Here is a 24,057-nt window from a genome sequence, read left to right as displayed (position 1 = left end):
TGAGAAAGGAGAGTGATAAGAAGTCTGCTGGAATTTTTTTTTTTTTTTTTTTTTTTTTTTCCTCCAGTCTGCCTTGCTGCAGTCTTTTTTCTCTCCCTCCTCCTAATCTCTGTATGCTCTGTGTGCACCTGACAATAATGGATCTCCAGAGTGTAACTGCGGGTTTGAATAATCTCATCACGAAAGTACAAAATTTACAAGATTTTGTGGTACATGCTCCGGTATCTGAGCCGAGAATTCCTTTGCCGGAGTTCTTCACAGGGAATAGAGCTAGCTTCCAGAATTTCCGAAATAATTGTAAGCTTTATTTGTCCCTGAAGTCTCGTTTAGCTGGAGACCCTGCTCAGCAGGTTAGGATTGTGATTTCCTTGCTCAGGGGTGACCCTCAAGATTGGGCCTTCTCATTGCCAGCAGGGGATCCTGCGTTACGCGATGTGGATGCGTTTTTTCTGGCCTTGGGCTTGCTTTATGAGGAACCTCATTTGGAACTTCAGGCAGAAAAAACTTTGATGGCACTATCTCAGGGGCAAGACGAAGCTGAAGTTTTCTGCCAAAAATTCCGTAAATGGTCTGTGCTTACTCAGTGGAATGAGTGCGCCTTGGCGGCAACTTTCAGAGAAGGTCTCTCTGATGCCGTTAAGGATGTTATGGTGGGGTTCCCTTTGCCTGCAGGTCTGAATGAGTCCATGACAATGGCTATTCAGATTGATAGGCGTCTGCGGGAGCGCAAACCGGTGCACCATCTGGCGGTGTCTATGGAAAAGACGCCAGAAAGTATGCAGTGTGATAGAATTCTGTCCAGGAGCGAGCGACAGAATTTTAGACGGAAGAATGGATTGTGTTTCTATTGTGGGGATTCTACTCATGTTATATCGGCATGCTCTAGGCGTACAAAGAAGCTTGATAAGTCTGTTTCCATTGGCACCATTCAGTCTAAGTTTATTTTGTCTGTAACCCTGATTTGCTCTTTGTCATCCATTGCCACGGACGCCTATGTTGACTCTGGCGCCGCTCTGAGTCTTATGGATTGGTCCTTTGCCAATCGTTGTGGTTTTGATTTAGAGCCTTTGGAGACTCTTATTCCTCTGAAGGGGATTGACTCCACCCCATTGGCTAATAATAAACCACAATACTGGACACAAGTAACCATGCGTATCAATCCGGATCACCAGGAGATTATTCGTTTCCTGGTACTGTATAATTTACATGACGATGTGGTACTGGGATTGCCATGGTTGCAGTCTCACAACCCAGTCTTGGACTGGAGAGCAATGTCTGTGTTGAGCTGGGGATGTAAGGGTATTCATGGGGACGTACCTTTGGTTTCTATTTCGTCGTCCATTCCCTCTGAAGTCCCTGAGTTCCTTTCTGATTATCAAGACGTCTTTGACGAACCCAAGCTTGGGTCGTTACCTCCGCACCGTGAGTGCGATTGTGCCATAGATTTGATACCGGGTTGTAAATATCCAAAGGGTCGTTTGTTTAATTTGTCTGTGCCGGAACATGCTGCTATGCGGGAATATATAAAGGAGTCTTTGGAAAAGGGACATATTCGTCCATCTTCTTCTCCCTTGGGAGCTGGGTTTTTCTTTGTCTCAAAAAAAGACGGCTCTTTGAGACCATGTATTGATTATCGGCTTCTGAATAAGATCACTGTTAAGTATCAATACCCATTGCCATTGCTTACTGATTTGTTTGCTCGTATAGAGGGTGCTAAGTGGTTCTCTAAAATTGATCTTCGTGGGGCGTATAATTTGGTGCGGATCAGGCAGGGGGATGAGTGGAAGACCGCATTTAATACGCCCGAGGGCCACTTTGAGTATTTGGTCATGCCTTTTGGTCTTTCTAATGCCCCTTCAGTTTTCCAGTCTTTTATGCATGATATTTTCCGCGATTTTCTGGATAGATTTATGATAATATATCTGGATGATATTCTGATTTTTTCTGATGACTGGGACTCTCATGTCCAGCAGGTCAGGAGAGTTTTTCAGGTTCTGCGGTCTAATTCTTTATGTGTGAAGGGGTCTAAGTGCGTTTTTGGAGTCCAGAAAATTTCCTTTTTGGGGTATATTTTTTCTCCCTCTTCCATTGAGATGGATCCCGTCAAGGTGCAAGCTATTTGTGACTGGACTCAGCCCTCCTCTCTTAAGGGTCTTCAGAGATTTTTGGGCTTTGCCAACTTTTACCGCCGATTTATTGCTGGTTTTTCGGATGTCGTTAAACCACTGACTGATTTGACCAGACAAGGCGCTGATGTTGCTAATTGGTCCCCTCATGCTGTAGAGGCCTTTCAGGAGCTTAAGCGCCGTTTTGCCTCTGCCCCTGTGTTGCGTCAGCCTGATGTGAATCTGCCTTTTCAGGTTGAGGTTGACGCTTCGGAGATCGGAGCTGGGGCAGTGTTGTCGCAGAAAGGTTCCGACTGCTCCGTCATTAGGCCTTGTGCTTTCTTTTCTCGCAAATTTTCGCCCGCAGAGCGGAATTATGATGTTGGGAATCGGGAGCTTTTGGCCATGAAGTGGGCGTTTGAGGAGTGGCGCCATTGGCTCGAGGGGGCTAGGCATCAGGTGGTGGTATTGACTGACCACAAAAATTTGATTTATCTTGAGACTGCCAGACGCCTGAATCCTAGACAGGCGCGCTGGTCTTTATTTTTTTCTCGCTTTAATTTTGTGGTGTCATACCTACCGGGTTCTAAGAATGTTAAGGCAGATGCCCTTTCTAGGAGTTTTGACCCGGACTCTCCTGGTAATTCTGAACCCACAGGTATCCTTAGGGAGGGAGTAATTTTGTCGGCCGTTTCTCCTGATCTGCGGCGGTCCTTGCAAGAGTTTCAGGCGGATAGACCGGATCGTTGTCCGCCTGATAGACTGTTTGTTCCGGATGATTGGACCAGCAGAGTCATCTCTGAGGTACATTCTTCTGCATTGGCAGGTCATCCCGGAATTTTTGGTACCAGGGATTTGGTGGCAAGATCCTTCTGGTGGCCTTCTCTGTCACGAGATGTGCGAGTCTTTGTGCAGTCATGTGACGTTTGTGCTCGGGCCAAGTCTTGTAGTTCTCGGGCTAGCGGACTGCTGTTGCCCTTGCCTATTCCTAAGAGGCCTTGGACACACATCTCGATGGATTTTATTTCAGATCTGCCTGTTTCCCAGAAGATGTCTGTCATCTGGGTGGTCTGTGACCGTTTCTCTAAAATGGTCCATTTGGTTCCTCTGCCCAAGTTGCCTTCTTCTTCTGAGTTGGTTCCTCTGTTTTTTCAGAATGTTGTCCGATTGCACGGTATTCCTGAGAATATTGTTTCTGACAGAGGTACCCAATTTGTGTCTAGATTTTGGCGGGCATTCTGTGCTAGGATGGGCATAGATTTGTCTTTTTCATCTGCTTTTCACCCTCAGACTAATGGCCAGACCGAGCGGACTAATCAGACCCTTGAGACATATCTGAGGTGTTTTGTCTCTGCTGACCAGGATGATTGGGTTGCTTTTTTGCCATTGGCAGAGTTCGCCCTCAATAATCGGGCCAGTTCTTCCACCTTGGTGTCCCCGTTTTTCTGTAATTCGGGGTTTCATCCTCGATTTTCCTCCGGTCAGGTGGAATCCTCGGATTGTCCTGGAGTGGATGCGGTGGTGGAGAGATTGCATCACATCTGGGGGCAGGTTATGGACAATTTGAAGTTGTCCCAGGAGAAGACTCAGCGTTTTGCCAACCGTTATCGTCGTGTTGGTTCTCGGCTTTGTGTTGGAGATTTAGTGTGGTTGTCTTCTCGTTTTGTCCCTATGAGGGTCTCTTCTCCTAAGTTTAAACCTCGGTTCATCGGCCCTTATAGAATATTGGAGATCCTTAATCCTGTTTCTTTCCGTTTGGACCTCCCTGCGTCCTTTTCCATTCATAACGTTTTTCATCGGTCGTTATTGCGCAGGTATGAGGTACCTGTTGTACCTTCAGTTGAGCCTCCTGCTCCGGTGTTGGTTGAGGGTGAGTTGGAGTACGTTGTGGAGAAAATTTTGGACTCTCGTGTTTCCAGACGGAAACTCCAGTATCTGGTCAACTGGAAGGGTTACGGCCAGGAGGATAATTCTTGGGTCAATGCATCTGATGTTCATGCTTCTGATCTTGTTCGTGCCTTCCATAGGGCTCATCCTGGTCGCCCTGGTGGATCTGGTGAGGGTTCGGTGCCCCCTCCTTGAGGGGGGGGTACTGTTGTGAATTTGGATTCTGGGCTCCCCCGGTGGCCGCTTGTGGAATTGGACTTGTCATCCTCTTTCCTGTTTCACCTGATTCCATCAGTAGTGGGTGTCGCTATTTAAGCTCATTTCTCTGGTGGTTTCTTGCCGGTCAACAATGTTATCTGATGCCTCTCAGTGCTTGTTCCTGCTTCTGACAACTACTAGATAAGTTGGACTTTTGTCCATGTTTTGTTTTGCCTATTTGTTCCAGTTCACAGCTGAAGTTTTGTTACTGTGTCTGGAAAGCTCTCGTGGATCAGGGATTGCTACTCTGGCGTTATGAGTTAATGCCAGAGTTTAAGGTAATCTCTGGATGGTGTTTTGTTAGTGTTTTTCTGCTGACCATGAAAGTATACTATCTGTCTTCTGCTATCTAGTAAGCGGACCTCAAATTTGCTAAGACTATTTTCCTGCTGCGTTTGTTGTTTCATCTGAACTCACCGTCATTATATGTGGGGGGCTACTGTCTTCTTGGGAATATTTCTCTAGAGGTGAGCCAGGTCTTATATTTCCCTCTGCTAGCTATTTAGGTCTTAGGCCAGAGCTGGGCATCTAGCGATAAATAGGAAATGCTACCTGGCTATTTCTAGTTGCGCGGCAGGCTTAGTTCATGGTCAGTATAGTTCCATCTTCCGAGAGCTTGTCCCTCTATAGGCTTGCTATGATCTCTGCCTGCAGAGATCATGACAGGAAATATTGTCGAGTTTGGTGATATCTAGTTCCCATTACTCCGTCAGCACCAGGTTCCCTAAAGGGTCTTGGTACTACCCTAACAGGGGCAAGTACAGCGCCATGTCTAGGTGTACCACAGGCTAGGCAATCATTTCTCCAGTCTGGATTTTGTTGTCCACAGTGCGGACATACCCATCCTCCTGGTCCGGCTAAACTTTGAGGTGGTGTTTGGAGAAAAGATGGGGCATGTGGGTTAAGGTATGGGGGTGGGGTGTTCTTATATTCCACATTTTGTTTTTCTCCATAGCCTGCGGGTCTAATACACCACTTTTTATTCTGTTGATTATATGTCCATCCCTCTTTTTCTGCTACCCTAGAGACATCAATCAACGCTTGGATCTGATCCATTTCTTGTCTCTGATTATGCCTTTTTTTTTTTCCTGAATTCCTTCCCATTTTTTTTCTACTAATGGCTTCTGCCTTAGTAACTCCAAACTTACTAAAAATCTTTCTCAGCCCCTTAGTGGCATCTTCACCACTTCTCTCCTTTATGATAGTATAGATATCTAATTCTTCTGGTTCCGACTTTGTTTGCTTATTCCCCATTTTCTTATCCTGAGCTTTTTTCTTTTCTTGCCCTAGGTGGCGTTTGGGTATGAGAATACCTCGTTACCTTCTTCCTAAGGAGCTAGGATGTTTAACGGCTTCTGCGTACCGTGTTGATGTAAGAAAATCCTGATTCCTACACCTATAGCAAACAACACAAATGCAACCAGACAGAGGATCAAAATACAACGTATCTTGTCCCAGGCTAATTTATCTGTCCTGGGCTCATACTATCATACACTTATCCGTCACCAGGTTTTCGTCAAAGACAGGATCAGAGATTGAACATAGGCGCGGAGGTCTCCCCGAAAGGACGCAACCACGTTGCCCAGTGGGACAGTCACTTCTTCTGTTTCAACACCCTGGGCGGCTTATAGGGCTATTCCCAACTTCCACACACCTTCTATTCACATTCACTCTCATTCAATGCCGTACTCTGTGAGGTGGTCAATTCCTAAGTAGTTCAAGAACCCGAGCTATAGGTATCCTCCTCTACTAGAACTACCCGCTAAAGGACACGACACAGAAAATCTTACGGACAGTGCAGGGCAGATATAAGAGATCTAACAGTGTCTCTTACCTGGCCAGGTTTTTATTCATCTGCCGTCCATTATCCCAGATTCTCTTTTCGTTCGTATTCTGCCGGTGTTCTTGAAGGAGTACACAGACCTCGGGTCCCTGTTCAGGCGCCAGGAAATGTCGGGACCACACTCAGTCGGAGCAGCCTTTGGAAGTGGGGAATCACCAGAAATAATACACAAGACACGTCTCGTATAGTATATCACTGGGAAGCCTCTGTTAGCACGCCTGCCTTCAAGGTGCTATCCCCTCTTTATATAGTTGTACAGGTAGTTTCAGTGGTTATACAAGTTTTGCTTGTTTAAACAAAGAGAGAAAAGAGAAGACAAAAAAAACAGTTTCGGCTATGTGATAGTTTCACAACAAAACAAAACAGTACAGTTTCGCCTAAGTGGCAGTTTCACAAACAAAAAATAGGATTTCACACTATAGCTAAAATGTCCTTGAATGGACAGGTCAATATTGATCACAAATTCTTTTTGGTTCATTGAGGTAACCATTTTTGTTCCGCTCTTCACATGGGAAAATGGAAAAAAATACATTTTTTAATTTTTCCCTAACTAAGGGGGTGATGAAGGGGGGTTTGATTTACTTTTATAGCGGGTTTTTTAGCGGATTTTTATGATTGGCAGCCGTCACACACTGAAAGACGCTTTTCATTGCAAAAAATATTTTTTGCGTTACCACATTTTGAGAGCTGTAATTTTTCCATATTTGAGTCCACAGAGTCATGTGAGATCTTGTTTTTTGTGGGACGAGTTGACGTTTTTATTGGTAACATTTTTGGACACGTGACATTTTTTGATCGCTTTTTATTCCGATTTTTGTGAGGCAGAGTGATCAAAAACCAGCTATTCATGAATTTCTTTTGGGGGAGGCGTTTATACCGTTCCGCGTTTGGTAAAATTAATAAAGCAGTTTTATTCGTCGGGTCAGTACGATTACAGCGATATCTCATTTATATCATTTTTTTTATGTTTTGGCGCTTTTATACGATAAAAACTATTTTATAGAAAAAATAATTATTTTGGTATCGCTTTATTCTCAGGACTATAACTTTTTTATCTTTTTGCTGATGATGCTGTATGGCGGCTCGTTTTTTGCGGGACAAGATAGTGTTTTCAGCGGTACCATGGTTATTTATATCAGTCTTTTTGATCGCGTGTTATTCCACTTTATGTTCAGCAGTATGATAATAAATCGTTGTTTTTTGCCTCGTTTTTTTTTTTTTTTTTCTTACGGTGTTTACTGAAGGGGTTAACTAGTAGGGCAGTTTTATAGGTTGGGTCGTTATGGACGTGGAGATACTAAATATGTGTACTTTTATTGTTTTTTTTATTTTATTTAGCAAAAGAAATGTATTTATGGGAATAATATATATTTTTTTTTCTTTATTTAGGATATTTTTTTTATTTATTTTTTTACACATGTGGGGAATTTTTTTTTAACTTTTTTACTTTGTCCCAGGGGGGGACATCACAGATCATTGATCTGGCAGTGTGCACAGCACTCTGCCAGATCTGCGATCTGCTGTGCAGGGCTGCAGGCTTACCAAGTGTCTGCTCTGAGCAGGCACTCGGTAAGCCACCTCCCTCCCTGCAGGACCCGGATGCCGCGGCCATCTTGGATCCGGGACCTGCGGCGAGGAGGGAGGTAGGAGACCCTCGGAGCAACGCGATCACATCGCGTTGCTCTGGGGGTCTCAGGGAAGCCCGCAGGGAGCCCCCTCCCTGCGCGATGCTTCCCTATACCGCCGGTACACTGCGATCATGTTTGATCGCGGTGTGCCGGGGGTTAATGTGCCGGGGGCGGTCCATGACCGCTCCTGGCACATAGTGCCGGATGTCAGCTGCGATATGCAGCTGACACCCGGCCGCGATCGGTCGCGCTCCCCCCGTGAGCGCCGCTGATCGGTGATGACGTACTATCCCGTCGGTGGTCATACGGGCCCACCCCACCTCGACGGGATAGTACGTCAGATGTCAGGAAGGGGTTAATGAGCTTCAAGAGGTAGTCACCGGAAATGGTCTTCCAACAATCTTGAAGGAGTTCCCAGAGATGCTTAGCACTTGTTGGCCCTTTTGCCTTCACTCTGCGGTCCAGCTCACCCCAAACATCTCGATTGGGTTCAGGTCTGGTGACTGTGGAGGCCAGGTCATCTGGCGTAGCACCCCATCACTCTCCTTCTTGGTCAAATAGCCCATACACAGCCTGGAGGTGTGTTTGGGGTCATTGTCCTGTTGAAAAATAAATGATGGTCCAACTAAACGCAAACCGGATGGAATAGCATGCCGCTGCAAGATGCTGTGGTAGCCATGCTGATTCAGTATGCCTTCAATTTTGAATGAATCCCCAACAGTGTCACCAGCAAAGCACCCCCACTCCAGTACACGTCCTCCTCCATGCTTCACGGTGGGAACCAGGCATGTAGAGTCCATCCGTTCACCTTTTCTGCATCGCACAAAGACACGGTGGTTGGAACCAAAGATCTCAAATTTGGACTCATCAAACCAAAGCACAGATTTCCACTGGTCTAATGTCCATTCCTTGTGTTCTTTAGCCCAAAACAAGTCTCTTCTACTTGTTGCCTGTCCTTAGCAGTGGTTTCCTAGCAGCTATTTTAACATGAAGGCCTGCTGCACAAAGTCTCCTCTTAACAGTTGTTGTAGAGATGTGTCTGCTGCTAGAACTCTGTGTGGCATTGACCTGGTCTCTAATATGAGCTGCTGTTAACCTGCGATTTCTGAGGCTGGTGACTCAGATAAACTTATTCTCAGAAGCAGAGGTGACTCTTGGTCTTCCTTTCCTGGGACGGTCCTCATGTGAGACAGTTTCTTTGTAGCGCTTGATGGTTTTTGCAACTGCACTTGGGGACACTTTCAAAGTTTTCCCAATTTTTCTGACTGACTGACCTTCATTTCTTAAAGTAATGATGGCGACTCGTTTTTCTTTAATTAGCTGCTTTTTTCTTGCCATAATACAAATTCTAACAGTCTATTCAGTAGGACTATCAGCTGTGTATCCACCAGACTTCTGCTCAACACAACTGATGGTCCCAAGCCCATTTATAAGCCAGAAATCCCACTTATTAAACCTGTCAGGACACACCTGTGAGGTGAAAACCATTTCCGGTGACTACCTCTTGAAGCTCATCAAGAGAATGCCAAGAGTGTGCAAAGCAGTCATCAAAGCAAAAGGTGGCTACTTTGAAGAACCTAGAATATAAGACATATTTTCAGTCGTTTCACACTTTTTTGTTAAGTATATAATTCCACATGTGTTGATTCATAGTTTGGATGCCTTCAGTGCGAATTTACAATTTTCATAGTCATGAAAATACAGTAAAATCTTTAAATGAGATGGTGTGTCCAAACTTTTGGTCTGTACTGTATATGTGTGTGTGTATATACATATCTTGTGGTAGCTCATCTCACTCAGCGGTACACGGAGGTACAAAACAGGAACACTGTCTCTTTAAGGCTGTGTGCACACGTAGCAGATTTTTTGCGTTTTTTTCGCAGTTTTTCGCTATAAAAACGCTATAAAACCGCGAAAAAAACGCTCACATTAAGCATCCTATGTAATAGAATGCATTCCGCATTTTTTGTGCACATGCTGCATTTTTTTCCTGAGCGGAATCGCAATCCAGAAAAAAGCGCAGCATGTTCATTAAAATTGCGGAATCGCGGCGATTCTGCACCCATAGGAGTGCATTGATCTGCTTACTTCCCGCACGGGGCTGTGCACACCATGCGGGAAGTAAGCAGATCAAGTGCGGTTGGTACCCAGGGTGGAGGAGAGGAGACTCTCCTCCACGGACTGGGCACCATATAAGTGGTAAAAAAAAAGAATTAAAATAAAAAATAGCGATATACTCACCCTCTGGTGGCCCGACCTTCTCAGCGGTTTCTGAGGTGTGTGTGAAGGACCTGCGATGACGTCGCGGTCACATGACCCGCGGTCACGTGACCGCTACGTCAATGGAAGGTCCTGAACACACAGCATTAGGAACGGAAGCCGCTGAGGTGAGTATAACCCTTTTTTTTATTTTTTTTATTATTTTTAACATTCTATCTTTTACTATAGATGCTGCATAGGCTGCATCTATAGTAAAAAGTTGGTCACACTTGTCAAACACTATGTTTGACAAGTGTGCCAACCTGTCAAACAGTTTTCCAAGCGATGCTACAGATCGCTTGGAAAACGCTAGCATTCTGCAAGCTAATTATGCTTGCAAAACGCTAGTTTTCTGCGGGTATATGCATGCAAATTCTGCTTGCGATATACCCGCGGCAGGAGGCGCAGAATTGCCGCGGAAATTTCCGCGGCAATTCTGCTACGTGTGAACTCAGCCTTAATCTTCTGTTGGTTTCTTATATACAGATCTGGCAAAAATTAAGAGACCACTGCAAAATGTTCAGTTCATCTGATTTTTCTCTTTATAAGTACATTTTGGAGTTATTTTACATTTATTCTATAAACTACTGACAACATGTCTCCGAATTTCCAAGCAATACATTTTGGATTTTTTTCTGAAAAGTAGAAATGGTCAAAATGAAAAAAACAAAAAAACAGTGCTTTCAGACCTCAAATAATGCAAAGAAAACAAGTTCATAATCATTTAGAAACAACAATACTAATATTTTAACTCAGGAAGAGTTCAGAAATCAATATTTTGTGGAATAACCATTATTTTTAATCACAGCTTTCATTAATGCGTCTTAGCATGCTTTCCACCAGTCTTTCACACTGCTTCTGGCTCAAAAATTTAAGCAGTTCTCCTGTGTTTGATGGCTTGAACTATCCATCATCCTCTTGATTACATTCCAGAGGTTTTCAGTGGGGTTCAGGTCTGGAGATTGGGCTGCCCATCACAGGGATTTGATGTGGTGGTCTCTTAATTTTTGCCAGAGCTGTAGATGGCATAAACCAACATGAAGGGAAATGAAACACAGCCCTTCAGGCAAAACAGGAAAACAACAGAAAAAAACTAAATGCTGTAACACAGTCCATACATTTGCGGGGAGCTGCCCTATCTAGAGCAATACAGGTTCATTCTTTCCTCCTCATGACACAAACCACCGGAGATCCTCTCTTCACTTTGCTCAACCAAGACTGCCTCTGGAGTCCAGCTATTTAATCCCCAGACCACTCCCTGGGGTGAAGATAAGGTAGACAACCTCCCACCCACTCTGTGGTTATCCTCAAAACCCCAGCCCATTATGTAAATTAACTTTTTACTCCTCACAGCACTTGGTATGCTGGAGGAAAAGCATTATGTGCACCTTTAAGCGCATAGAAACATATCTCCCCTCCAGAACTTTACCAGTGACTTTGTCACTATATATACAGTGAAGGAAATTATAATTTGATCCCTTGCTGATTTTGTGAGTTTGCCCACTGACAAAGACATGAAGAGGCTATAATTTTAAGGGTAGGTTAATTTTAACATTGAGAAATATCAAATGTTAAAAATAAAATCCAGAAAATCACAATGTATAAATTATATACATTTATTTGCATTTTGCAGTGAGAATTAAGTATTTGATCACTCTGGCAAACAAGACTTAATACTTGGTGTCAAAACCCTTCTTGGCAAGCACAGCAGTCAGACATTTTTTTTAGTTGATGATTAGGTTTGTGCACAGGAGGAATTTTGACCCACTCCTCTTTGCAGATCATCTGTAAATCATTAAGATTTTGAGGCTGTCACTTGGCAACTTGGAGCTTCAACTCCCTCCATAAGTTTTCTATGGGATTAAGGTCTGGAGACTTTCTAGGCCACTCCATGTCCTTAATGTGCTTCTTTTTGAGCCACTCCTGTGTTGCCTTGGCTGTATATTTTGGGTCATTGTCTTGCTGGAAGACCCAGCCATGACCCCTTTTTAATGTCCTGGCGGAGGGAAGGCGGTTGTTAATCAGGATTTTACGATGCGTGGCTCCATCCATTCTCCCATTGATATGGTGAAGTAGTCATGTGCCCTTAGCAGAGTTTTCTTTGGGTCATAGGCAACATTTCTCTTCCCCCAAACACGGCGAGTTGAGTTAATGCTAAAGAACTTAATTTTTGTCTCATCTGACCACAGCACCTTCTCCCAATCACTCACAGAAACATCCAGGTGTTTATTGGCAAACTTCAGATGGAGAAAACACAAAGATTGAGTTTGATTTAAGTTGGTATACATGCAGCACATAAACGTGTGTTCACATTGGCCATACAGCAGACAAAATCTACAAAAAAACAAAATGAGCAAAAACCCTGCTGTATCTAAATAAGTAAAAACCAAACGTGCATCTAAATAACTCAGGGTTCTTAGGCTACTTTCACACATCAGGGTTTCAGTGTCAGGCTAAATCCGGTGAATGTTGGAAAAACTGGATCCGGCGCAGATTTTGAAAAACTGATGCGACAGATCCGGTTTTTTTTATGGATCCGGCTAGCCTATCTAGATTATTGGATGAAAAAAAAAATTGGAGCATGCTCAGTTTAAAAAACCGGATCAGGCCGCCGGATCTGCCTTTTTCCGGATCCGGCACCTTCCCGCTCCCATAGGCTTTCATTGTAGCAAACAGAACACCAAACATCCGGAAGCGCCGGATCCAGCGCTTCAGGCTTTTTCGCTGGAGACAAAAAACGTTGCAATGGACGTTTTTTCAAGAAACCGGAAGCGGCAGATTTGCCGGATCTGGCGAAAACGGGACGAAACGCAATGTCATCCAGTGCAATCGGGCACTAATACAAGTCCTGATCCGGCGGCAACATTCGCCTGATCCGGCGGCAACATTCGCCTGATCCGGTTTTTTGAAAATTCGCCGGATTTAGCCTGACACTGAAAACCTGATGTGTGAAAGTAGCCTTAGTAATACTGTTTTTGTATCTGCATGCCCATAAAACAATAGAAATATGATCAACTGCCTATATTATTCAGTATGCATTCATATATTGATTGTCTCAATAATGGACATGGAACACCAGATAAGTAACAAAATGTTCATACAAGAAGAGGATATACTATTGTAAACATAAAAGTTACACTTGTCATTATTATAGCAAAGTTTGTACATGTCTCCAATGGTAGATGCATAATAAAACTATACAGCATGAAGAAAATTAGGCTAATTAGTGTCGCTATATTGAGTCCAGCAAATCATCTATATATATAATTGTCTAAGGGTTTTTCTGTCTGTCTGTCCTGGAAATCCCGCGTCTCTGATTGGTCGAGGCCGCCAGGCCTCGACCAATCAGCGACGGGCACATTATCGACGTAGATGTCATAATGGTTGCCATGGCGACGATGATGTCATAAAGGTTGCCTCGACCAATCAGCGACGGGCACAGTCTGCCGCGAATTCTGGAATCATCATTGTCCATATACTACGGGGACATGCATATTCTAGAATACCCGATACGTTAGAATCGGGCCACAATCTAGTATTTATATAATTGCCTTTGTAATGTTTTCATTTCCTGTTCTGTCCAGATGTCACTGTATCCCAGAATTCCAAGAGGAGGAAGTTCACCGACCGCAATATTAGGACACTCAAGTGATGGGTGGCTCAATATGGAAACTGCTGCTGGTACTAACCTATTGCGCGGTACCACCAGCGGAACACCGTCGCTCCACACACACACACTCTATACGTCATACGCACCACACACACTCACACATTCACACTCACACACTCACACTCTCACTTACACTCACATTTTCACACTCACATTCACACACATACACACACACACACTCACACTTTTAAATTCACACTCACGCAGCCTCTTGTGCGGTACCACCAGCGGAACACCGTCGCACCACACACACACTATACGCACCACTCACACACTCACACAGCCTCTTGCGCAGTACCACCAGCGGAACACTGTTGCGAACACACCGCCGACGGGATCAGCCAAATGATTCACTGACTGCCACCATCTTTGTACAGGAGGAGTGCATGCACAGTTTTAATGTGACTGCTGCTATCTGTCTGCACAAAGATGGCAGCGATTTGATTTACTGCGCCTGCGCGAATTATGCGCTGGTGCAGTGAATCATTCGGCTGATCCCGGTGGCAGATGCGCGGCGTGTCTACAGGCAGAGGAAGCCGGTCACATTAAAGGGGTTTCCCACAAACGAAAGTTCATTTTAAAAATTGACTGTATCTGACCGTCTACGGAGCATACCACATCTCCTGGGCAGGGGAGGAAGCAAAAAATAATACTGACATTACAGCAGGGGATCACAGTGGATTCATTTTGTGATGTAAAATATTTCACTGACTGTTTTTAAAAAAAATATTTAACCTCACAAAATGTATCCTCTGCAATCTTCTGCTGTAATGTCAATATTGTCTTTTGCTTCCTCCTCTGCCCAGGAGCTGTGGTATGTTCGGTACTTGGTCAGACACAGGGGTGAGTGTGTCTGACCGTGTATGGAGCATACCACGTCTCCTGGGCAGGAGAGAACGCAAAAGACAATACTAACATTACAGCAGGGGATCGCAGTTGATTCATTTTGTGAGGTAAAATATTTCACTGATTGTTTTTAAAAAATATTTTACCTCACTAAATGTATGCTCTGTGATCTCCTGCTGTAATGTCAGTATTGTCTTTTGCTTCCTCCTCTGCCCAGGAGCTGTGGTATGTTCGGTACTTGGTCAGACACAGGGGTGAGTGTGTCTGACCGTGTATGGAGCATACCACGTCTCCTGGGCAGGAGAGAACGCAAAAGACAATACTAACATTACAGCAGAGGATCGCAGTTGATTCATTTTGTGAGGTAAAATATTTCACTGATTGTTTTTAAAAAATATTTTACCTCACTAAATGTATGCTCTGTGATCTCCTGCTGTAATGTCAGTATTGTCTTTTGCTTCCTCCCCTGCCCAGGAGCTGTGGTATGATCGGTACATGGTCAGACACAGAAATGGTAAATGCCATCTGTTTGTGTGAAGTCTGGAATCATTATGGTTACCAGCTGTTCCTTCCTTGTGTGACTTATCCGATGTCCATGGAGAATGATGGTAAAGGCAGGAGGTGACAGCCCCCACGTGACAAAAGCCCCCACACCCTCCTAAGAGACGTTATTTATATGTCCCACAGACCACGTGTTTCCCTTTATATGGTGTTGACTTATACTCACACAGAAATAGCTTTTTGTAATGTCAACAAGAAGCAACGTGCTCAGTACAGAATTGAGAATAAGAATAATTCAATTAATAATTAATATTTAACAATTCCCCCTTTTGAGGGTGACAGATATTGATTGGAACCCTCAATGTAAATATATTAATAAAATCTTCTTCTTTTCTTCTTCTTTGGCAAAATAATTTAATGTTCATAATATAAATAATAATAATATTGTTATATGTACTCAATAATATAATGATATGTAAATTCATGTTATGGTAAGCCGTGACTAATATTCATATAATATATATATATATATATATATATATATATATATATATATATATATATATATATATATATATATATATATATATATATATATATAATTATACTTCCCTATACTTAATTGAAGCATCTCAGGTCTGATGTCATCCGGTCTTCATTTTGATGTCTTCTTCTTGGTTCTTTTAAAACAATCTTTATTATAATTCTTTTGAAATAGATGATAGCATGTAGATATTGTAGAGACTGTGTGTCATGTGTCAATCAAAGTCCATAAATTTAAATGTTGATAAGAAAACAAAGTTCATAGATGAAATGTAGCTTTAATATCTGTGCAGTGTCACCTTTAAAGATCTGGACATACATTGGCTCGCCTTGGATCTGGAATCCTTCCATATCATCCACATTGGTCTTGGAACAGGTGTGACATCTTTGGTCAGCACAGCAAGGGTTAAGTTGACTCTTCCTTGCTAAACATAGCACCATAACCAGTCTTTAGTGCACAGGACACATATCAGGATTGTAGCGTCCTGACAATTACCTGTTTGGTCACCAGCTTTCATGGAAGTCTTATAGGTGATAGGAAACCACTGGAACATAATAACACATAATAACACAGTTCATCTTAGCATCATAGGATCATCGTCCTCCAATTGTGGTTGTCAGTTTAGATACTGTACTCATAGTTGTGAGTGGTGACATGAATTGTAATTGACACAGTCTATTATTACTCAGAAATCATAGCATTGTTACCTTGTGGAACTTCTGGATAGCGTTTTTTTCTACTTGCAACTTTTAAAAATCTATTGAATTTAGAAATATGAAAAGTCTTTATTAACGTAACTTCAGTATCTTGATTGAAGTCTTCATTCCCTATTCTATACCAAATCTGGTAATTTTCCCTAACCTATAATATCACAGCGTACCATAGCAATCAATAATATACATATAATTATTATCAAAATATTAATATGGAATTCATATTTGGGAAAATAAAATAATAATAATAATAAATGACAATCCATTGTTAACCATATTCTTCATGTGATAGGACATTTTTATGTTATAGGTGTAATTTCTTTTTGAACCCATAGATGTCAGTGTGTCTTATTATGTAACAAGTATTTTAGTACTAAAACTTTATTAATAAACTATATTTATTAGACCAATAATATGTAAGAATGTGTAGCCTTGAACCAAAATAAGAATATATATATATATATATATGAGTGAAAGAATTGTTGTATTCAACCCGGAATTGAAACATTTCTTATATAATGAAACCATATAATTATTATATTCAATAAAGCAATATTCTTGTATTAGACATTATTTTATTAAATATTGATTTTTTTTCCTTCTTGAGATAAAAAATAAAAATTAAGAATAAAAATGAAGAAAAAATGAGAATAAAAATAAAAATAAGGCCTTATAGGTTGATAACAAATGCTGAGGTTATGTCTCAATAACACATTCCCTTAATATTTTCATCACTTAAATGTTTTCATACTTATCATAACCTTGGATTACCAAAGTATTGAAATTATGCAGCTTTGCATATAATATCCTTCATTAGAGAAAAAAAATGACTTTATAATACTTAATGTTATTGTACCCAATAATACCTTATTAATATTTCTTCTTTATTAAAATGTGTGAAGAGGTATTCATGAAATGTGATGATGTAATCAGGATCAAAAACACATTTCCCCCTTAATATAAAAAATATTTTATGAAAAAAATTCATTTGTAAAAACCAAAATTTAAAATAATTATTTTTTTATAACTGTCATATCAGCGTTATGACTTATATTTGTTTGAAGATGTGTGCCCATCTATTTAATTAAAAAAACACTGAATATCATAAAATTATCAATTGGAAAAATGTTCTAAATGTAGATTTTCTTGATTTAACCATATTGATGTGTGATGATTGCACTTATTCACTATTAACTAAATCAAGAAATAATAATTACTAAAGAAATATAGAACTATATGTTGAGTAAATAATATTTAAATATATCTTAATATTGTAATAATTTAACTGAATCTTATTTTCTCATAAACACAAGTTTTTTTTTTCTTTTTCTCAACATACCATAAATCATGAGGCCTTTCATACTGTACATTCCACGCTATAGTCACTCTTACATTAACTTCACTCTTAGCAGCTGCTCATACGCTCATCTGTCATGTCACTCAGACTGTGACACACATAGAAGTTCACAATACATATTTCACATACAAAGAATAAGAATACATGTATATTAACCCAAAATATTGTATCAATGTGCTTTGTAAACTATTAAATTTAATATTCTAATATTTTTTTGAATATTCTTAAAGTACACATGCCCTAGCATTTTGTTCAACAGCTATATCTGGTACAAGGCCTGCAACTGAATCTTTTGAGGAGGTTTCTAAATTCTTCTTACACTAAAACAAGGGTATATGATATCCTTTTTTTTTTTTTTTAACTCACAGTTCTAAATTGAAACGGGTGGGACATGTCATGCCATGCAGTAGAGAAAAAAAAAAACAAGTTTTAGATAGTGTTACAGAAAAAGCTTACAGTACACAAATTTTAGATTGTTAATTATATATTACTAGATTGTGGCCCGATTCTAACGCATCGGGTATTCTAGAATATGCATGTCCCCGTAGTATATGGACAATGATGATTCCAGAATTCGTGGCAGACTGAGCCCGTCGCTGATTGGTCGAGGCAACCTTTATGACATCATCGTCGCCATGGCAACCATTATGACATCTACGTCGATACTGTGCCCGTCGCTGATTGGTCGAGGCAACCTTTATGACATCGTCGCCATGCTGTGCCCGTCACTGATTGGTCGAGGCCTGGCGGCCTCGACCAATCAGAGACGCGGGATTTCCAGGACAGACAGACAGACAGAAAAACCCTTAGACAATTATATATATAGATTTTTTTTTTAAATGTTAAATATATAAAATCATGCAGTTATTATAACTTCCTGTGTAAATAAAAACATAAATTCATGTAAGAAGTTTTTTGTTCAATTTCTGCTTTGAAATGAAAGCTCTAAGGAAAAATAAAAGATAAGGTTAATTTCATATTTATTTAAAAACAAAATAATTTAAATATTTTATACATATGTATATATTTAATAAATGTATTTAATGTAATTCTAAATATTATTACTGGATTAAATTCTAATTATTTCACTATGCATATAAAAATACAGTTAATATAATCTCTACTTATACAAATATGCTACAGTATTTACTGTATACTATATTAATATATATATAAATATAACTGCAGAATTATATTGTATAAAATAATTACATATTAATAAATTATACATTGTATAACTCATTTACACATCATATAATTACATTTTTAGCCAATTCCTTCATCAAATCTCAACTCTGTCAATAATCTGTTGAAAAGCGCTATTTAATAAGGTCATTTTTAGACCGAGCTGTGATAATGGAGTGTTCAGTTCACCCCCTATACTCACCTGTTTCCGTCTATCAATTTCCGCCATCTTTACAGAGAGATCTGAACTTTCAGCTTTTAACCCTTTCAGAGCAACTTCTTTAATGGACTCATAGGGTTTGTAGCAAATATGTAATTTTCTTCGTACTTCATAGATTTGATTTTGGGTCAGTTTTGGAGATTTTGATTTTGGTTTCTCATAAGATATAACTCTGCCTGTTTTAAAAAACTTAGTATGATTTGTTTTTCTTTCGAGATTCTTATGTTTTCTAGAAAAATCAAGGGATTGCACACATTCAAATAAAGAATCTTTTTGTGACGCAATAACACGAGATGCAGGATTTAGGAATCAAAATTTGTTTACAAAACAATTTATCATTGATTTTTTATTGAAATTCGTAATGACCGTCTTACATTCATGTCCATATTTGAAAGGTTGTACAAAAGTACATTCTTTCCGGCCAATCTTCAATTTTAGAAGAATATCAACATCTGGATTGTTTTCTTTTAATCCACAGAATATCAAAATTTTTAATCTTTCTATATCAGTCATTTTGTCATGGAACTCATCATTCTGCATTTTTAATGAGAACCTTCTGGAAAAAGTTACTGGAAGCCACATTTTAAACAACTGATTTTTCTCCTCATTAGTCAAATCAAACTTATCAGCAAAACTCTCAAATATCTCTGAATTTCTGCACACATGGATTTTGTCATCATATGCAGGAATGATTTTGCTTAATTTTAACAAGATTTTTCTAGATTTAGTTTGGAATTGGGCTTCTGAGTCATCTTCCATTTTTAGTGGCCCTTCTACATCTGTCCCTCGTACATCATCTTTGTCAGTTGTCATGTCTCCTACGTTTCCTCCATCTTGTTTTTCATCATGAGACACAACGTCCCCTTGAGTGGCCATTAATGACACGTGCGTCACATCTTGTTTATTCTCCACATTACAGTCAATCTTGGGAACATCATTAATTTCCATGTCCTTAGAAATTCTTTCTACACAGTCTTTTTTGGACTTCTCTGTAACAAACTCGTTAAATACATAAACCATATATAATATATTTTTCAGTTGCTCTTTTTCTTTTTTCCTAGATATTACATTAGAATCTAAATTTAGATTTACTATCTTGCATTCTGCAAATAAGCTAAGCCAAAATATTTCTAAGCTAGATTTGTACAAACTTACAAATTCTATCTGACTTGATTTAGCATATGAATTAATTAAATCCATTTTTCTTACCTTGAAATATCTCAGCTTGTAGTTCCTTTGCTTTACAACGCTGGGCTCTGGTCTTCAGCACGTCTATTTTCAGCACTTCCAATGCTAGTGCTTGTCAATCCATCTGACACCAGTTAAAGTCTCTGTTACTCGTAGGTTCTTGTGAAATCTTTGTGACTTTAAGTTTTGAAGTGGAGTTCCTGAAAACTTGCACAACATCTAGCGAAGCTCTTCTCTCTTCCCCTGTGTGCAAGCTTAAGGAAATTCACGCAAAAATAGCACAAAAAATCAAAACTGGCTGGCTTGGCCAATGTTAAATATGCTTATTTTCGCACATTTATTTAATCAGGACTTTACCAGGTGCGTTATTCTTAAAGAAAAATGTCATGATATACTCATAAAAAAGGTAGTGGTTTATTGAATTGTCCACAGAAAAACCATATTGCAGCAAAACATAAAAATAGATGAAATAGTTACGAACAGATTGTCCATGTGTAAATACCAGCATTTGTTACTCATCTTTCCCAAAGTTCTGAATGGTAAAAGCCACCTGTTTGTGTGACGTCTGGAATCATTATGGCTACCAGCTGTTTCTTCCTTGTGTGACTTATCCGATGTCTATGGAGAATGATGGTGAAGGCAGGAGGTGACAGCCCCCACGTGACAAAAGCCCCCACACCCTCCTAAGAGACGTTATTTATATGTCCCACAGACCACGTGTTCCCCTTTATATGGTATTGACTTATAATCACACAGAAATAGCTTTTTGTAATGTCAGCAAGAAGCAATGTGCTCAGTACAGAATTGAGAATAAGAATAATTCAATTAATAATTAATATTTAACAATTACATGTGGGGATTCCCTAGCAACCAGGCAACCCCACATGTACTTATGCTGGCTAGTAGCTGTAAATCATTCAGCTGCGGCGATGAAAACGAAATCTCCGAGCCCTTACAAATACTCGGAGGACACCCGAGCATGCTCGGGAAATCTCAAGTAACGAGTATATTCGCTCAACACTAGTGCTGAGGCTATGGAGAAGGCTGCTCACACTGCTGCCGACCCTATCTTTCTGAATGGTGAGCAGCTGTTGTGACATGGAGATACCATGACAGGACATGGCATAGTTTACCTCCAGATTACCGCACACACGTCACCTGTCAGATAAACATTGATTTTATATTATTTAATTCTGTATAAAAAGTTTGTTTAACCAAATAATTATTTTTTGTTTTAGGAAACTCTTCTGATACATTAAAGAAGAATTACATTGTCCAATGGCTTTCAAAACCGGATTCAGGTTCCCCAAACCAAAAAATATCTTCAAGTAAAAGACCTATTTATAATTCTGCCTGTGGCACTGAATGCATGCAATGGATGCAGCCGCTGCTCTGGACTCTGGCTCTTTTCCTTATCCTTTGTGGGATCGTTACACATCTTTGATTTATTCTTGCACTTTCTGTCTTCTGTTTACACTCTTCTCTTTAGTTACTGTACAGTAATTTTTATAATGTTGTTTAGCAGTAAGAACACAATGTAGCAGTGCATCACATGACGGAAACAATGGCAAATGAATTTTCATATTTATATATTTTTTTATAGAACTATATAAAAATTTTATACTTGAACCTAAGTTGCTGCAAAACACCTGTGGGCAATATAAACCTCAAATGTGTACCGACTGTACCCAGTTATTTTATAATTCTGAGAACATTTACATTTTAATATAATACATTTACTTAACAAAGTTCTTATTATGCTTTTGGCAATGGAAAGACAAATTAGGGCTTGTACACGTTTCGGATTTCACACCAATTTCATCATGGATTTCATGTTAAAATACATGGCTGTCACAATCTACATTCGATGCATTTGTATAATGTTTCTGGAACCACCGACATACATTAGAAATATTGTGCTAGGATCTTTAGCTTTTTTCTGTGGCATACAACTTATTTCCTATGTTTCCAGACAGAAAAGCCAACTATTAGACCCGATAAATGATAGATCAGCCTTAGATCTCTGCCACAGAAAACACGTCTGATTTTAATCCCACATATGAAACCTAGCTTTAAAGTAAGATGTTAACTTCCAAATCACAGACCGTGACCAAAGAGGCCATAGTGAAGCACACTAACTCGTGTAATGTTATAACATCATGCTTTTGGTTAGACCACAAGGCTTCTTAAAAGAGAATACAATACCTATTATTATCCTTAATTTTTTATGTATCCATTGATATCAAATGGGACACCTGATTGATCGATGTATTATGTGATTCACCTTTAGGGCTCCTTTTCACTTGCGAGAAATACGTGCGAGTCTCGCATATTAAAACAAAGCTCTGGCGCCAGCACTTGGGAGTGGAGTGTGCAGCTCCATGTGTTGCTATGCAGCCGCATACTCCGCTCTGGAGTGCCGGCGCCAGAGTTTGGTTTTAACATGCGACACTTGCACGTATTTCTCACAAGGCAAAAGGAGCCCTTAGGGCCCTATACATCTAGACCAGCGGTGTTCATGCAGGCATTGATGAGGAAGTGTGCTGGAGTCAGGCATTGGACAAGTGATGGGAACCTAAGTGTGCGCCCCCCCCCCACAAATCCATAATCCAGTTCCAGCTGGAGTAAGATTTGTGGTGTTGTGAATGCCGCTGCTCATCATGAATTTGACAAGAGGTGGTAGTCACACCCCACCCAGCTCCACCTGCTTGTGAGAGTTGGGCAACATTGGTGTGACAACACCAAAAGACAAATAATTTTAGCCCAGCTGCCAGTTGAGCCAAAAGTATGACTTTTCAAAGCTTTTTACCCCAGAATACTGGCATAAAGGCTCTGAAGAATCAGGCCCTTAGTTTTCAGGTCATTTCAGAAAGTCTTTGAGTGGAATTCATTAAGTCAGTTAATTCAAGTGAATTGGAGATAAACTGCAGTACTGGGCAGCAGGCACTACACAGTGTACAGAACTGGAGTGTTTGGCTCCGTAGATCACTTACCTGCTGCCAGAGCAGAGATCGGCTGATTGGTCATGTTGCTGTCGGACCCCAACTGATCTCATATTGATCATCTCTATCCCACAGATAGGTCATCAATGTGATAGCCTTGGAAAAACCCTTTAAATTCACATAATGTACAATATTTTCTCAATGAATCACAATTGTTAGCTTGTTAACCTGTAACGAATAGATAAACTAAAAATTGGATGGTTAGCTTTCTAGAAAATTTTTCTTTTGGATTATTTTTAAGGAAACTCTATAAATTTAACTACCTCTCTCTGTGCCACTAAGAAAGGATTATCCTTTAAATCCTCCTCCTCTCCAGTTATCCTCCCAGGCCTACATTGATAACTTCATGCCTCATGTGATCTCTTCAACCAATCATTTGGTTCAGGGTTCATATGCCCTACATGCAATTCCAATGATTGGCTGCAGCTGTCACAAGAATGATGTACCTAATGTTAATGCTGTAAACCGGCTAGGATCACTGGAGCAGAAGCGCTAAAGCAGCAGGGAATATGACAAGTGTGTATGGGTTCTTTTATTATTTTATAACAAATTTTCTCAAATGGAAAAATTTGGGAATAAATGGCAAATAGTCTTGTTTTAACTCTAGCAGACATTGCTTTACTGTTGCCATTTCCCTACTTCAGGAGTCTTTATACCCATCAGGAGAATAGAGCAGGCTTTCTCTAATTCATTCATTTTAATCTTTCACCTGCCATTTTTATGAGATTGTCTTTGATTTACTGCTCCCTGTGCAGCAAGTTGTAAATGGACTTACAATTTGGGATACTTAGTGCTGACTGCTAAAGAAGGTCACTTTTCAAGTGTAATGTACTGACAAAATGAAGTTTGCT

At 40.3% G+C, this 24,057-nt stretch overlaps 1 protein-coding gene across 2 annotated transcripts in view; it reads left to right on the top strand.

Annotated features, from left to right (window-relative positions):
• Positions 1-24,057, top strand: part of LOC143776550 (A disintegrin and metalloproteinase with thrombospondin motifs 2-like) — a 793,125-nt gene that overhangs the window by 725,743 nt on the left and 43,325 nt on the right. The window contains exon 21 of one of the 2 annotated variants that reach the window (XM_077266022.1): positions 21,443-21,532. The exons of the other annotated variant lie outside the window; for it this stretch is intronic. Within the exon in view, the coding sequence (XP_077122137.1) occupies positions 21,443-21,532 (90 nt within the window). The remainder of the gene's footprint in view (positions 1-21,442; positions 21,533-24,057) is intronic. 2 annotated transcript variants of the gene reach the window in all.

This window comes from Ranitomeya variabilis, chromosome 5 (genome assembly GCF_051348905.1).
Source record: "Ranitomeya variabilis isolate aRanVar5 chromosome 5, aRanVar5.hap1, whole genome shotgun sequence".
In the NCBI taxonomy this organism is placed as follows: Eukaryota; Metazoa; Chordata; class Amphibia; order Anura; family Dendrobatidae; genus Ranitomeya; species Ranitomeya variabilis.
This window is presented reverse-complemented; position numbering and strand designations above follow the sequence as displayed.